This window comes from Sciurus carolinensis, chromosome 18 (assembly GCF_902686445.1).
Source record: "Sciurus carolinensis chromosome 18, mSciCar1.2, whole genome shotgun sequence".
Classification (NCBI taxonomy): domain Eukaryota; kingdom Metazoa; phylum Chordata; class Mammalia; order Rodentia; family Sciuridae; genus Sciurus; species Sciurus carolinensis.
This window is the reverse complement of record NC_062230.1, coordinates 38,518,567-38,535,866: the sequence shown is the minus strand read 5'-3', so window position 1 is coordinate 38,535,866 and position 17,300 is coordinate 38,518,567. Positions and strand designations below refer to the sequence as shown.

The following is a 17,300-nucleotide window of genomic DNA, read 5'->3' as shown; positions in this document are numbered from 1 at the left end:
AGGGTCAATATCTATAGGAAACACAGTAAGAAAGTTGTCACAGACTTCAAGTCAGATTCCATGAAGGAGCCGGTGGGGGGAGGAGGAGAAGGGAAAAATACTACCAAACTTTCAGGCCCACACATCTATACAGGTGAAGCGTCACAATTCTTCAAGGAACAAGATCACTATGGTGCTACTTAAACTGTCTAGAGAACAGACGTGAAAGACCTCCAAACTCTCTTTGACCAAGTTAACACAGCATTGGCAGAAAAATATGAGAGCACAAAATGGGCCTCTATCTCATTAATGATTAGTAATAAAAACTAAATGTAACATTTGCAAATAAAATTCAGCAACACAATAACTTTTAATCTTACAATTATAGGAATGGTTCAATTGATATGAGAAAACTGATATAGATAATAGCAACAAAATCCATAATATACCCAGGTATCAACTTAATAAGACAGACAAAAGTATACTACGCTTCTGAGCAACATAAGACTCCATGAAAGGATATGATTTCTATGTGTATGATAAGATGACTCAGGAAGCCACAAAACTGTTAAAATGTTACATTTATCCTAAAATGATTTATAAGATTCAAAACAATTCCAACAAAACTCCCAAGTTGTTTTTTTTTTTTTTTGGTCTATTTTTTAAAGAATTTTAAAAAGAGCCCAAAGTATTTATCTACAAGAGTGGTTCTGGGGCTGGGGTTGTAGCTCAATGGTAGAGCACTTGCCTAGCATGTGTGAGGCACTGGGTTCAATCCTCAGCACCATATAAAAATAAATAGTTGTGTCCATCTACAACTAAAAATCATATTTTTAAAAAAAGTGGTTCTGTTGCCATGAAAATCAACTGAGAAACTATAAACTATTTTAATATAAACTATAAACTATTTTAATGCCCTGTCATACCCTAGAGATTCTAACTTAACTGGTCTGCAGCAGGGTTCAGGCACTATATATATATATATAGTTTTTTTTTGTTGTTTTTTTTTTTTTTTTTTTGGTGCTGGGGATTGAAACCAGGGCCTTGTGCTTGTGAGGCGAGCACTCTACCAACTGAGCTATCTCCCCAGCCCAAGGCACTATATTTTTTTAAAATTCCCCAGGTAATTCTGATATGCAGCCAGGGTCAAGAACCACACATCTGAATACGTAACTAGCACCATCAGATGCTAAATTTCATTGTACAAACAGGAAAGTTAAGTTTCTGGCACAGGAACAAGCAAAGATCAATACAACTAAAGGAAGAGTCTAGAATTACACTCAAACCCTGAAAAGTGAATAAAGTATATTAAAAAAAAAAAAAAAAAAAGTTGGGCATGGTGGTGCATGCCTATAAATCCCAGCAGCTCAGGAGGCTGAGGCAGGAGGATGGGGAGTTCAAAGTCAGCCTCATCAACTAAGTAAGGCCCTAAGCAACTCAGCAAGACCCTGTCTCTAAATAAAATATTAAAAAGGGATGGGATGTGGCTCAGTGGTTAAGGGCCCCTGGGTTCAATCCCTGGCACCGCCCCCCCACCCCCCAAAAAAAACCCAAAGCAGCATATCACATCAGAGGGAAAAAAGATGGATTTATATATCCATCTTATATAAATAAGATGGATAATATCTAAATAAACTGTACTGGGATGACTATAATTAAGAAAACAAAAACTGCTGAATTTTCTTTTGCTAAAATTAAATGAGTTAAAGATTCACACATTAAGGAGGAAACTACAAGACAATATTTCTTTCATTTTTTTCTTCTTCTTTTTTGGTGCCAGTTACTAAACCTAGAGCTTCACACATACTCAGCATGCACTCTACCAATGAGTTACACCGCCACCCCTTCTTCCTTGTTTTGGAGACAGGGTCTCGCATTGTTAACCAGGTCAGTCTTGAACTTCTGGGTTCAAGAGATCCTCCTGGCTCAACCTCCTGAGTATCTGGGACTACAGACACACTCTACTATGCCTGGTCCACGAGAATATTTGTAATTTTGGGATAAGGAAAACATTTCTGACCATGACAAAGATCTAAAAGCAATAAGGGAAAAAAAGGGATATTTGTTTCCTCCCAAAAAAAATCACAAACAAAATCAGAAACAAAATACTATCATATTGTAAGCTTAAGTGATTACATTCTTGGTAAAACTGACTTGGCAAATATTAGTCAAAAGACAACTGGGCCTGTCATGGTGGCACATGCCTATAACCCAGTCACCCAGGAGACTGAAGCAGAAGGGTCACCTGTTTGAGGGCAGCACTGACAACTGAGATCTCAAAAGTGAAAAAGGACTGCCGATTTAGTTCAGTGGTAGAGTGCCCCTGAGTTCAATTCCTCGCACCAATAAACAGGAATAGAACGGACAGGGATATAGCTCTATAGGGATAGGGAAATGTTCGCCTAGCATACTGAAGAGCCTGGGTTCGATCCCAATTCCAATATCAAAAAAAAAAAAAAAAAAAAAAAAAAAAAGATTTAAACCTATAATACACAAAAACTAGTAAGATCATAAACCAATAAGAATAAAATGGGAAGCAATCCAATAGAAAAAGAGACAAAGGCCAGGGACAGCAGAGCACAACTATAATCCCAGAGATATGGGAGGCTAAAACAGGAGGATAGGAGGATTCCAAGTTCAAGGCCAGCCTTAGCAATTTAGGGACATCCCTGTCTCAGAATTTATAGAAAAAAAAAAAAAAAGGAAAGAGTCTGGAAAAAAAAAAAAAAAAAAGGAAAGTTCAATCCCTAGTAAAAAGGGAAGGAAAGGAAAGAGAAAAGCAGACTAAGAAGATGGTGGCAAATGCCTAAAATCCCAGCTACTTGGGAGGCGGGGGAGATTCCAAGTTGAGAGAGGAATAAAGAGACACAAATGGATAAAGAATGTGAGTAAAACACAAATACAGGTGAATAATAAGACAATCTGCCTAAAAGAATGACAAATACTTAGCATCTAACAATATCCAGCATTGGTGAGGATTTGGACAGGGACTTAATTCACTCTTGGTAAGCATGTAATTTGCATATTTTGTTGAGTATTTGGTAATATTTATGTTTATTTAAAATGACAATATCCTCTAATAGAAAATTTCTGCTTCCAAGGATTTAGGTAGCTAACTACCTAGTAACAGGTTCTCCACAAATAAGGTACTTGTGCAGTCCAGTTCCATTTTGTATTTTTTTATTTTATTTTATTTATTTATTTATTTTGCGGTGCTGGGGATCAAATCCAGGGCCTTGTGCATGCAAGGCAAGCACTCTACCAACTGAGCTATCTCCCCAGCGCCCATTTTGTATTTTAAAAAGGTATTTATATAGAAGCGATAATCTATGGGGGGGGGCTGCTTTTTTATTTTATTATCTGAATTATTTTATAAGAGATGTATTTTCTTTGTAATAACTTAAAACTGAATTACTCTTTTCAAAAAAGTGTTTTTGCAGAGTACATTTTAATCACTGCTTTCTTTATTTATTTATTTTGATACCCAGGACTGAACACAGGGGAGCTCTACCACTGAGCTACATCCCCAGCCCTTTATTTTTTTACTTTGAGACAGGGTCTTGCTAAGTTGCTAAAGTTGGCCTTGAACCTGCAATCCTCCTGCCATAAGTCTTTTGAGTAGCTGGGATTACAGGCCACCATGCCTTGCTTGTTGTGTGCATTTTAAAATCTTAAGAAATAGTTTGAAGTAGATTTGTCTTTTCCTTTTACTACTTGATCACCACTATTTGTTCTTTTATCCCACTCAAAGGCTATTTCAAAAATGCTAGTCCTCACCACCACAGCTGCCTTGGGAAACCCACAGGTAATAAGAAAAAAACTGCACCCCACACACTATTTTGGCTTGCCTTCTAAATAGTGAACATTTACAAAGTGCTGTATGAAAGAAGATCATTCCAAACAAAGAAAGGAAGCCCAGGATGGATGAAAAACTTGAATAAACAGAGGAAAATAAGTGCTGCATGTGTCATAGGCAACTCCAGACCATGGGGAACTCCACAGGACAAAAAGCAAACAACAATCAAAATAACAGTTTCTTGGACAAATAAACTTGAGGATCCTATGGACTAATTCATAGGAGCCATAACCACTGACTGAAATACATGTCATTCTGCTTTTGAATAAAAATTTATAAAAACTATGACACACAAGACCATCAGAAACTTGAATATGTAGTATTAATTCATTTACATGTGATAACGATCTCATGTTCAGGTCACTTGTATATACATCTTTTCAATGACTCTCCAAGGGCAGTCCAGGAAACCACACTTTCAGGGGGACCACATTGTCAAAACTGTTTCCATCAAACACTAAGACATGACAAGCCCTTTTCACTCTGTCTCAAAAGAGCACAGTGGAGTTTTTCAGACCCATTGTGATGTGTGATGCCAATGAGTTTTGTGGCTAGCAGAATGTATGCCTGCGTTTTAAAATTCTCATAAAACTAATTTTAAAGAAACCTTTCTGGGGTCCTCAATAATTTTTAAATTATTCAGGAATCCTAGAACCAAAAAGTTTCAGAACCACTGCATTATACTATTATGTCTACTTTTCTGTATGACTGAAATTCTCCAAAATGTAAAAGGTTTTTTAAACTGGCAGTGTACAGTGAATTAGGAAGATACAAATATCCATTTACACAGGAGCCAGAAACCCATTAGAAATCCCCTCTTAATACAACTCGCACAGGCACACCCAGACTCTTCCTCAAAATGTCAGGTACAACTAAAATGTAAGTTCATGCTTCCCACTATTAACGTCTCAAAAGAAAAACATGCAATTCTAATGGTGGAATTACTTTACTTTTATATTTTAAATTTAAAAACCCCTCTCCTTGCCTAAGACAGTCACAAAGCTTCATACACCAACCACACTCCCACCAACCTTATGGAAACTGTGCTCTTATCTCTCCCTCTCCCTTATTTAGGACTCATAAGATCCATGGAATAGCCCAACTCTGCTCTGCTCTGGAATTTGCTGGACCGCAATGAAATAGGTGTCCCCATGGATGCTGTTTAGAAGCCTTTGGTGGCAGGGCTTTTGCAGGGTTTAGTATCAATGGCAATCAGCCCATTCTTTCTCTGCACTCTCCTCCCTTGCCAGCCTCCATCTTTTCCAGCTGTCTTCCATATATCTTGGCATTTGTCTTCCCTTTTCTCCAAGTTCTGCTCTAGACAGCAGCTGCAAGGCTAGTGGCTGCACACCTCAGCTCACACCTTTTCCTATCAAAGGGTCTCAGAAGCACTTAGTGGCTTCCTAAAGCTCATAGGGCTGGACCCCACCCCAGTTTCTAAGTCAGTAGGTCCAACTTTCCAACAAGCTTAAGGGAATGCTGGTGCTAATGCTGCTGCTGTGAACAACAAATTGAGAACCATTGCTTTGGTGTTTCCACTGAGACCCGAGAGCCCATGCTCCCCACCCCCCACTCTGTCCAACTTCTTCCCTGTTAAGAGCAGCAAGGAGCTAATCATCCTGGAACAACTTCTCCATGAATAAAGCAGACTGTGAAATTAAACTTTGTTCCCCAGAGGGTGGAAAGGGGATATGAGGAAGTACTTCATCAGGTAGGTAAAGTGAGGTAAAAAGCATCTTTTACCAGATCTGCTGATTGTCAGCAGAAGCTGCCTCTTTCAACCATGTGGTCCTATTTCTACACACTTTCCTCAGAGATTGAAAATTGGCAATCAGCCTAAAGGTGCTCCTTATAGTTTTCCAACTACCTGACCTGCAGGCTATTTTGGCAGTTTCTTTAGAAATTCTCATTTTAAAAACATAGGGAAGAGATCTTTATTCCAAAAAGCAGAGTTCCAGGTAACAAATCTGTCTCTCACATTATGAGTGGCATGTGCAAAGCCCAAAACTGGGGACAGGAAAAGGCCAAGTACTCCCATGTTACTGTGTTGCTTGGAGAAAAAAGAGCGCCCAGTTAGGCAGAAGCACACACTTGAGCTCACTTACCTTGGTCATGCCTCCTGCCTGCGCCGTGTTCAGTCCCGCATGGCCGGCCATTTGCGGGGAAACCTGCGTTAAGGTCTCGGCCAACACACTGCTCGTGGCCCCCTGCATGGCCGGAGTAGGGTATGGCATTCCAGCTCCCCTTCCTCTACCAGCAGCCCCAAGAGATCCATTCATGACTTGCGCCTGCCCTTGCTGGGCCTGATTCATTAAGCTATGGCCAGAGTTACTATTGAGGAGGCCTGGGTGGGTCTGGTTAAAGTTAGCATTCATGCAGATGCCAGGTCCAGTCTGCGATGTGGCAGGACTGCTGGTCACCAGCCCCACTTGCTTTTGTGCTTGCGGATTCAGTGCTTGGGAAGCAGGGGGTGTGGGCCCAGAGGTGCTGGCTGCCTGTTTGGGCAGGCTGGGGGCTGACGAATCTCCCTGGTTCAGAGGGCTTTTGCCCATGGCCCCCAGGCTGGCCATGTTCGTACTGTTCGGCTGCCCTTGAGCCTGGCTGCCTAGGCCCTGCTGCACAGGGCTGCTGGCGCTCACATTTCCTATTCCTGGGTTGATACTAGAGCCACTGCCTCCTCGAAGAAGCTCCGACAGTTGTTTATGTTTGGAAGCAGCATCTGGAACAAGGTTCCCACTGTTTAAAAGGCCTAATTCTCCTCCATTGGGGATCAGTTCATCAGGAAGATCATTTTCCAAGTCAAACAATGATCCAAAATCTAGAAATTAAACAGAAATTGAAATGAGAAAATAAGAAACCATAACAGCTTTCCAACTGTCACATGTTCTTATGATCTTAACCTAATGGGCATTTGACATAGAACACTAGATGCCTTCAGAGTAATGTCAAAACAATCTGAAACTTTGGGAAAATAAAACAAGGAAAAACATTTTTTCAAGTTCTGAAAAAGGAAATATTAAATAAGGATGAGAAGAGAGCCAGCCCTACTGGATTTTCTCATTTTCTAAAACAATTTAATAGTACAGTATCAGAATAAACTCAGATATAAAAGGATAATAAATGGGAAGTCCAAAAAGGCACTAAATTAAAATGTTAAAATGGCTTTAAAAATGTATGTGTATTTAAAAACTAACTGGACATCAAGTTAGATAGACAGCAATTTGGGGAAATGAAAGTTCAACCTGAAGTGATTATACTTAAAAAAAAAAAAAAAAAAAAAAAAAAAAAAGCCATAATGGAAAACAAGATCAGTGATTTCTCAAAGTAGAAAGCTGCCAAAATTAATAAAAAAGATACATACAGAAACTAAAAAGTTAAAAATAGAAGTTTAAGAAGAGCTGTATTAAGAGGGGAGTGTCAATCAAACAGAATAATGCTAAGCACAAAGACTCCCAAGTGGACAAAGCACAGAGCAGATAACCATCCCAAAAGGCGCGTGGTCTTGTCTGTGTCACCTCTACTCCCTCACCTCTATGAGCTCCCCAACCCGCAGCAAGCAGGCTGCACATTCATGTACAAAGATGAGGTATGCAGCAACGATGTTCACCTTGGTATTATCTGTAATGGCAAAGAAAATGCCAATAACAAAAAAGAAAAGGCCAATAACACCGAGAGACAGTTTAGCCTGATGGTTAGAGACTAACTGGGTCTGCTTACACCTGAACCCATGCTTTGCTTCCAGCTTCCCACTTACCAGCTATAAGACCTTGAGTAGGTTACTCAGTATTTCTGTGCCTCAGTTTCCTCACCTGAACACTAGAGGTGATAATAGCCCCTACTCCTAGGGATGCTGTGAGAACTAAATGAATTAATGAATGGAAAGGAGTGCTATTATGGGTGACACATGAACTCAATAAGCATTATCTATTACTACTATTATTGTTATACAATAACAGAAAGCCTAACTGCTTGGGCTGCAGTCACGGCTCAGTGGTAGAGCACTTGCCTAGTATGTGTGAGGCACTGGCTTCAATTCTCAGCACTACATATAAATAAATAAAACATCCATCAACACTAAAAAAAATTTTTTAAAAGAAAGCTTAATTGCTCTGTATTATAAAATATTTACTTATTAATTAGGATGACTATAGAAATGTAGGAAAATGTAAAACATGCAAATGGAAAAATGTATGCAAAATGGTACACAAAGATTAGAACAATGGCTGGAATGTAACATACCAAAAATAAAATTAACTGTGCTTCTCCCCTTCCCCACAATTTTAAAAACTCACCTGCCCTCCCATCACCCATATTTAGGAGTTTAAGAACTTCTCCAGGGTGGCAGATCCTAGTGTCTGCTTACCCATTATCCGTCCCCTCTTCACTACCAGCAAACTCATGTGGTTCTGAGGTGGCTGCCTTAGAGGTTTCTCTGAGGAAGGGCAGCACTGTTCCCCGGCCACAGGAGGAAGAGTAGCCAAGCACTTGTACACCTTCCCCATGCAGGTGACAAAATCCCAGTTCAGGGAAGCTGAACGACTATCAGTTGAAATCACTCTGGAAAAGGTTTTCCTGCATAATAGTAAGGGAGTCTCAGAAAGAAATCTTTATTCTCATGGGTCTGTGGCAGTCCTCTTTCAAGTACAAGAAATCGCCATTCTCACACTAAAAAATACCAACACCTGAGTCTATGAAGTATGAACTGCTGAATTTATCCAATCCTCGAACCTATTGATGTCTTATTACATGAGAAAATATGCTTCCTATGGTTGAAGCCATTTTAGCTGGATTTAATATAATCACAGCTGAAAATATCCTGATATATCATCAGGTCTGTGGATGAGCAGAACACACAAAGACCATCAGAGTGGATCCAACCCCTCCAGATGCACAGTACTTTCCAGCCATAATACAATGAGCTGTCACTTAGATTGGAAGTCTTTCTTCTGGATGCTCTCTTGGGCTAGAAAATGCCACTTCAGCCCCACTCACAATAACTATGAACACAGTGGCTATGCAGACTTCCTTCCCCTACAGAACCGACTAGTGCCTCTCTTTCAGTGCTGAACTTCTCTTTTCTGCCTGGCAAACCATCTTTAATACAAAACTACTTCTCCCCACCTGACCCAAGGAATGATGCACTACTTACCATGTACACACAGTTTCCCCAGAACCCTGAGAGTAAGACACAGACTAGCAGGATACTTTCCCTCCACATACTTCAGTATGTATCTCCTAAGAATACCCTTTTACATAACAAGAGTACATTTGTCAAATCCAGAAAGTATAACATTGAGCATATAATTAATATACTGCCCTTACTTAAATTTTGTGGTCCCAATGTCACATTCATTTTCCTGATCAAGATCCAATTCAGAATCCCATTGCATTTAGTTGTCCTGTCTCGAGCATCTCATACCATTCAAGAAAGCTCTTCAGCCTTTGTCTCCCATAACTGACATTTCTGAAGAGTGGAGACCAGTTGTTTTGTAAACAGTTCCTCAATTTGGGGCGCCTCTTCAAGATCTGTCATTGTGATTATAATGGAAAATAACCCTGGATTGAGCAGACAGCTCCATGACAAAGCACAGGTGGTACCCAGAGGACTGCCCCACTACTGCAGGTCTGTCCACAAGTTTTATGCCATGTTGTCCTGAATTTGGAGATTTATTAAGGTCTTCAGATACAAATCACACCAAAGAAAGTTTTTTTAAAAAATTCCCCCACCATAACTAACATTCTGTCTGCTGCCTTCTAGGCTCTGTCCACATGCATACACACTTTCCACTCAGCATTCTTCAAATACATGTTTTTTTAATGTAGTGCTCCTTAAACCATGAACAGGAAAATGAAATTTCGTCCAAACCAGAAAGTGGAGCACCAAGATAGAGATCCTTTCCTTAATATTTGCTTGGAATGGGGACGAAGAGTATATGTAAACTAGAAGCAAACACTCCAAATATTTCATACTTAAAAAGTCTGGAACAACAGGCCCTTTTAAGCATCCTCTCCTCCAAAGAGAGGGTGTCAAGCCAAAGTACAGAAGACAACCCCAAAAGAATAGTTAGGTAAACTTGCAGGGTCAGGTCAGGGCCCCTAGCTAGATGTAGAACAACAGAAAAGTTGAAAGCAGGAGTTCAGATCCTGACTTAAGAACTGGTCATGGATCCTTGAGCAAACTGCTTCATCTCTTCATCATATTACCCTCACCTGTAAAGCAAGGATAATATTCCAGGGTCACATGGTAAACGTTGGACTAAAGTACGTCATAGATAGTGGTTATTTTATAATGTTCTGAAGAACAATTTCACTCCAAAAATTTCTCACCTTTAAAAATCCACCCATCAAGGGCTAGGAAGTAGCTCAGTGGTAGTGTCTGCCTAGTGCCAAGGCTCTGGGTTTAATCCCCAGCACTGGAAAAAAAAAAAAAAAATTCACCCATCAACCTACCACTCTCAGATCTACCAGTTTTCAATTATGGCTTATTCTACTCCTTACCAAATGCATGGGCACTTTTTATAGCTGGGTACTTTTCTTGGGCTAGTGTTTTAGCTTGAGTTTTGACTAGTCTGTCAAATTATGTCCACCTTGATAGACTTTTTCCTCATCCTTATTTCAGTCCAAACATCTAAAACTGTCTGGGTACAGTAAGAGTTGATTAATTCCTAGATATTCATCCACCAGTCCAAACACATACAAAATACACTAGGTGTGTTTTTTTAAAAAGACAAGACAGACTGAAGGGAGATCAGCAGAGTAGAGGAAAGGGAACAGAAGAAGGGAGGAGAGCAAGAAAAGAGGAAATAGAAGAAATGACATTGGTCAAATTATACTGCTATATTGTGAGTATATATGAATATGTAACAACATATCCCACCATTATGTGCAACTGCAATGCACCAATAAAAAAGTGAGGGAAAACAAAGACAAGACAGGCTGCATATATACCCTCAATATTACTCTTCTTTTATAGATATATATATAGATATAGATTTTTTTTAGTTGTAGGTGGATACAATATCTTTATTTTTCTTTTATGTGGTGCTGAGGATTCAACCCAGGGCCTCATGCATACCAGGTGAGTGCTCTACCACTGAGCCACAACCCCAGTCCCCTCAATATCACCCTTCTTCCCATAGCTTTTCCCTATACTCTTGGTTCAAAAAATTGACAAGAGAGAGTTAAGGCGGCAGGTCAGGATATTGCAACATGCACAGGGATGCTTTCTACACACCAGTGTCCCAACACGTAGACTGAGCAACAGCAATCTGAGTCATCGGAAGTTCCTCAGATTCAAGATGAAAGCTAGTACTTCCAATCCAGGGTAAATTCCCATCTCTCTGCCAATCACTAGAGCCCTGAGAGAATGCAAAGCTGAAGATGCACAGATCACGGGCACCCTGCTTTCAGGACTGTTGCCCTTGGCAGGAGACTTCCTGATCACACACCAAATACCAAATACCACCTGTCACACTTCCATGGTTAGTGACAAAAATATTCTCTCTTCTGGAGCTTCCTGACCACTAATTTGGAGTTCACCCCTCTCATTAAGCTTTATCTTCCCAGTTTCTGGGGAAATCTAATGAGGAAAGAGGAAAATTTAAGGGTTTAGAAAAGAGAAAGTCATAACCAACCCAAGACAACAAAGGACATTTCACTGCTAGCTGGGAAACTCAAACCAAGTAGTCTACACACAGAAATCCTGCTCTGATGATGACCACTTCTGAACACTGAAAGATAAATGATCTCCCACATGAGCTGTGAGGCCGTTCTTCTTTATGATCAGAATTTAAATCTTTCTTTTTTGGTAGTGGGGACTGAACCTAAGGGCACTTTACCCCGAGCTATGTATCTCCAGTCCTTTTTTTTATTTTGAGACAGGGTCTCACTAAGTTGCTTAGGATCTTGCTAAATTGCTAAGGCTGGCCTCAAATATGTGGTCCCTGAACTTGTGATATTTCATCTTAAACAAGGAACAAATTACTATCAGATACTTGAGGGAAAAAACTTCTCATTTTACAGAAATATCCATCAGGAAAAATGAACAGTCATGCAACCCTGGTGGTCCTAGTTTTTTAGGAGGCTGAGGGGGAGCGACTCACCTGAGCCCCAATTCAAGGCCAGCTTGGGCAACACAGCAAGACTCCATTTCAAAACAACAAAAACAAAATCACCAGGTGAGTAGCTAGGTCAATCTGTCCAGTCAAAACCATATGAAAACAGTTTCAAATGCACCAGCCAAAAAAATCATTCATAAAACATACCTTTCTTTAGTTTTCTGAAGTCTCCTCTTTCTGTCTTAAGACCTTTATACTTTGAATTACATTTGGGGCCCCAAATTCTCTATATTACAGAATTGGTTTTAATATCAAATCATGGACAAACCATTTTATTATATCTTCTAATTGGCCAGAAGTATGAACTCCTTCCTGTATTCTACAGACATACTGAAGAAATTAAAATTATACTACCAATTTCATATGCAAACTCAGGAAGGCATAAATTCCATGGAAGCAGGGATGCTGGCTATCTGGCTCCTCACAGTCTACTTGGTAAAGTACTTAGTACGTACTAATAAGTATGCATACTGAGTGTATCAGGCACTCAATAAGCATCTGTGTGCTGAATGAACATGTGAATTATTGAGAATATCACCAGTTATGGTGGAAACATACACTATATCATTTTAATAAGTCGTTCCCCTAGTTAGTCAAAGATATAAAGTGGGAATCATTTATTACTACATTCTGAAAACAGAAACAAAGAGAATTAAATAATGAATTCTCTTGGAATGTCACACTGTTTTAACCATCTGCCTCTTTACCCCTCCATCTTCCAGGGGACCATTCTGGAACATTTTGCTTTACAGCTATACCTCAGCATCAATGAAAACTGATGCAAAGATTATATGTAGTAAGAAATGGTAGCGTAAGAAATAAACTACAGACAAGTTTTGATGCCATTTTGTTGTGTGTTCACATTTTTCTACTTATAAGAGTCTGAAACTCCCTTCCCACAAATATGTTTTCTCTCCACCCACTCCTTATTTCTCTCTAGCATCCCTATTCCCTGTGAAAAAAACGGACTGCTTTCTTCAGAGTTTTTCAGAGTTCTTTCAGTTTTCTTTTGGCATTACTAGTACTATAAGTGACTACTCAAATGCTTCTCTTAAATCTTTCAAAACTGAGCATTTTCACCCTGGAAAAACTTACAAGAAGAATTTTTAATTCCTAAGTCTCCACTGCACACAAAGTGAGGTAAGACATAACATTCATTAGCTGAATGCAGCCAATCCACAATGTATACAAGTTTCAAAACATCATGTTTGTATATGATAAAACATGCAATTTTTACTTGTCAGTTTCAAATTTTGATACTCACCCCCCAAAAAAACACAAAACTGGATCTCACAAGGGTGAGGCATGCTGAGAAGCTCACATCTGAAGACAGAAGAGCAGACGTTTTCATAGGGTTACAATTCTTAGACAACTTGGAGACCATACTGGACTTTGTCAGTACATTTATCAAGATCTTACTAATTAGACACAACATGGAAATGCTACCTGATGCAGTTAGAGGAGACTTGGTCTGCATTCAGATCACAACTGTCATTACTGCTGCGGCCTCCCTGTCCTGCATGTGCTTTTCTCAGGGAGAAAACAGAAAGCAGCACCTGTCCTGCAGGGCAGTGGATGAAAGAACTCCATCCTGCAATGTGTACATGGCACTCAGCACCAAGCCACAAGCTCATCTCTCAAGGCAACTGAGGACTAAGGAAAATGCCTGTCAAGGACCTGGCACCCATGCTGGGTACAAAGCGGGTACTCAAAAACCACTTCATCTTTATGGCACAGCCCTGCTATTATCTTCAGCTTTGATGACCTGTAGCAATTCTGGTAGAATTAAACCCTATTTTCCTTGAAAATTCTTAGGGATTCTACAAATATATAATGGAATAACTCCCCCCAACAATGGAGAATGAAAACACAAAGGAGAGGGAGAATAAGAGAAAGAACTGTTTTATTAGCATTTATGCCACTATAAGTAAGTACTATGTAGGCAATTAAACTAAGTTCCCAAAAGACATATAACTTTTTTTTAATAATACTATTAGGAAATAATTAAAGCAAATTCCTTCTAAAATCTTCTGTAATTCAGGCTTCTTTTATGCAGATACACCACCGCTAATTAGTACAGAATAATGAGGTTTTACTTCATTCTGAAGAGTGATCTAATATGAGCAAAAAAAGTCACACCCCTCCTCCCTGGACCTCGCTAATCCACTGGAGGTTGGCTCCACTTGGCTGGATAGTCACTGACACTACCCCCTGCCCTGGCCCCCGCAGTGGGTCTTTCCTCTGGGAAGGGACTGACTTGGACTGAGACTCGACTAGAAGTCTACCTCCCCCGAGGGTCATAATCTAATTGAGGAAGACAACCCATAGACACCTAGTCACAAACAAATTGATAACACACGTTATCATATTTCACAGCTAAGTGGAATGGGGTAAAGATTCACGAAGACGTCAAATAACAGGCAAACTCTGAGTAGAATATGAAGGAAAGAACACTGAGAAAAGAAGAAAGAAGGTTCCAAACAGGCAGGAATGTTAAGACAGCAAGCTAAATAGTCATAAGTTGGTTACTCTGCTATGGTGAATTTCAAGGAAAAGACTTCCAAGATCTCAGGATCCACACACCTGATCAGGTAAAAGATTCTCTAAAAAGGAATGGACTTCTGGAGAGGATCATTGCAACTGTCCATCCAAACACTGTTCCGCAGACAAAGCATAGCAGATGACAGACAATAAAGTTCAACCCCTAGCCTGCAGCATAAACTTAAGCGCTGTGCTGAAGGCTGAACGATTCAACTTATTAAACCTGAATGTACGGCTAAACTATGGGATGAATGTCATGTCCCAAAAGGATCCACCTAGGGGTGCTCTTACATGGAAACCTGTCCAGCAGGTACACTTAAATCTTTAAAATACAGAGATAGACTGTTTGAAGGGAGTGAAGGAAACCAAGCTAAGATACCAGGTGAAACTCACTGAAAAGCAACTACTGAACCTTAGAAGCTAAAATGTAAGTCAGGGGGAAATACCTGATTTATCAAAAAATACACTTCATACAATTTTCAAGAATCACCTGACTTGGGAAAGGTAAACTCTACTTCATGTGATCACTTACTATCAGAACTTCAGTATTTTGTTTTTTTCATTGTCTGATGTGCTTCCTGGTCACTCTGCATCAGGTACCAGGAAACCTTGCCTCACTGAATGCTGACCATTTATCTTTTGTTCAGGAATCCAAGATGGATGCAACTGTTATACTGGACCCTAAACCATGCCACCTGGAAATGTACCGGGCCTTCTATTTTTACTCTGTACACTTTTCATTCTGTACACTGTCAGAGAAGGAAGTGCCATTCTCAGACAGCTGCAACAACTTAAGTTTCCCAGGCATGGCATGTGTGCTGAAGGATGGACAAAGTTGCACAGGTAACAGGGTGAAACAGAGGATGGCTGCCACAGTAAATGACCCTGCAGCCCTACAAATCACTCCAATTGTCTAGGACAGGAACAGCAGAAAGGGCCTCATTCTTTCTTGACCATGGCTGAGAGAGGCACCAAGACCCCACTTCAGCACTATCATCAGCTGCCTGCCTACTCTGCAACGTAGTAAACTGTTGGGGGAAAGGATTATCCTGGTAAAACAGAACTGGAGAATGAGGAAAGGCTGAGCTAGAATGTACCTCCTGCAGAGCAGGCCCAGGACCTCAGATGCCCTGGTCACATATCAGGACAAGCAAGCAGACTTGGTGGACCAGGTCTTTGGGCCAAATACTTGTGAGCTATAACAGGCAGGCAGGAGCAGCAAGTCAGGAGAAAGGGGGAAAGTGCATTCTGAACATGAACATAAACTTAGGTGACAGCATAAGGAAACGTCACACTATTTCAAAGCCAAAAATAGAAAATCCATGCCTTAAGTTCAAAAGCACCCCACTAAAGATAAATCAGAAAAGACTGCATGACACATAATGATGAAGAATCCCCAGGGGAAGTGCTAATTACTAGACTATTTTAATAAAGAATACATAAACAAGATGCTTAAATTGAGCACAGGTGTGCTACTTTTAAGACTTTGCCAATGTACAAGTTTTTGGAGGAAAGTTTGGTGAAATCAAAATTACAAATGTATATATCTTTTAACCATGAATTCCATTTTTAGGAATTGTTTTATACATGTACAGTTAACTTCATAGGGCTATTCATTATAGCACTGCTTGAGAAAGGACAAGACTGGAAATAACCCAAGTATCCATTAGCGGAGCCAATTAAATCTGTGATGGCACAGTTCATACAACAGAATACCAGGCAACTGTTAAGACAAAGTTTTCCCCGTGCCAACATCTAAGGTCATGTGCACAGCAGCTACCTCAGTTTGCAAGGAAAAGGCAGGAAGGGGAAAGAGGAAGAAAAAGAAGACAACAATATGTGCTGGAACACAGATCTACGCTGGAAGGGAGCAAGAACTAGTACATGGGTGACCTGGGCAAACAAGGTGAGAGGTAGTGAAGCCCTCAAAAGCAGACCTAGAATTTTTGAGCCGTTTACTAAGTAGTAAATGGAACTGCTGTTTTTAGAGGCAGCCCCCTCCTCTGGGGTGTCCAGAACCAGATTATTAGTTTCAGCACCTGGTGAGAACATCTGGAATAGTCGCAGGTGCTCCAATTCCAGCAGAAGTGTTGGTTTGCAGTTTGAGGATAAAATCTTAAATGGGTTCACTACTAGCTTAAAATACTCTGGTGTTCACACAAGCTTAGAAGGCTGGAAAAGAAAAAACACTTTAAAGATGGACTTTCTTTTTTTCTAAAGGAACATGACAATCTACATGTAACATTCTGTACCCAAAGTAGTAGCAGAATAAGTGTTTCTCACCTTCAAAAATCTGACATCATTTCAAAATACTCAAAACAGTGGTTAGCTGTCAGGACTTGTAGTTTCCAGCACATCAATGAAAACCCTCTTATAAAAAGATTCTGTTAAAAATGGAGCTTGCAAAAAATAAATAATAAAACAATCATACAAAACAAATTGGAGTTTGCTCATGTACACGTGTGACTGCCATGACCAATGTGATCCTAAAATATGTATAAGCAGAAAAACACTCTATGTATGATGTATCAAAATGTATAAATGCATTCTGTCATGCACAACTAATTAGAACAAATAAAATTAAAAAAAAAAAAAGGATGTTCTGACTTGGATTTGTTTTTAACTAGGTTTTCATTAGACTTGTGTGTGTGTCTGCATGTGTTTGTATGTGTTTTAAATGGTGGAGACTGAACCCCCATAATCTCACGCACGCTAGACAAGCATTCTACCACTGAAATATATCCCCAGTCCAGATTTTGGTTTTTTAAAAGAGCACCTGCAAGGATATAAAACAAAAGATAGAAAAG

General features: G+C 39.9%; 1 protein-coding gene across 3 annotated transcripts in view; it reads right to left on the bottom strand.

Annotated features, from left to right (window-relative positions):
- Crebbp (CREB binding protein) overlaps positions 1–17,300 on the bottom strand; it is a 125,955-nt gene that overhangs the window by 96,423 nt on the left and 12,232 nt on the right. Inside the window, exons 2-3 of one of the 3 annotated variants that reach the window (XM_047532974.1) lie at positions 7,365–7,453; positions 5,941–6,653 (exon numbers count right to left, since the gene is read on the bottom strand). The exons of 1 other annotated variant lie outside the window; for it this stretch is intronic. In XM_047532974.1, coding sequence (XP_047388930.1) covers positions 5,941–6,653; positions 7,365–7,404 — 753 coding nt within the window. In that variant the 5' untranslated portion in view covers positions 7,405–7,453. The remainder of the gene's footprint in view (positions 1–5,940; positions 6,654–7,364; positions 7,454–17,300) is intronic. One more of the 3 variants, XM_047532973.1, reaches the window with a different exon arrangement.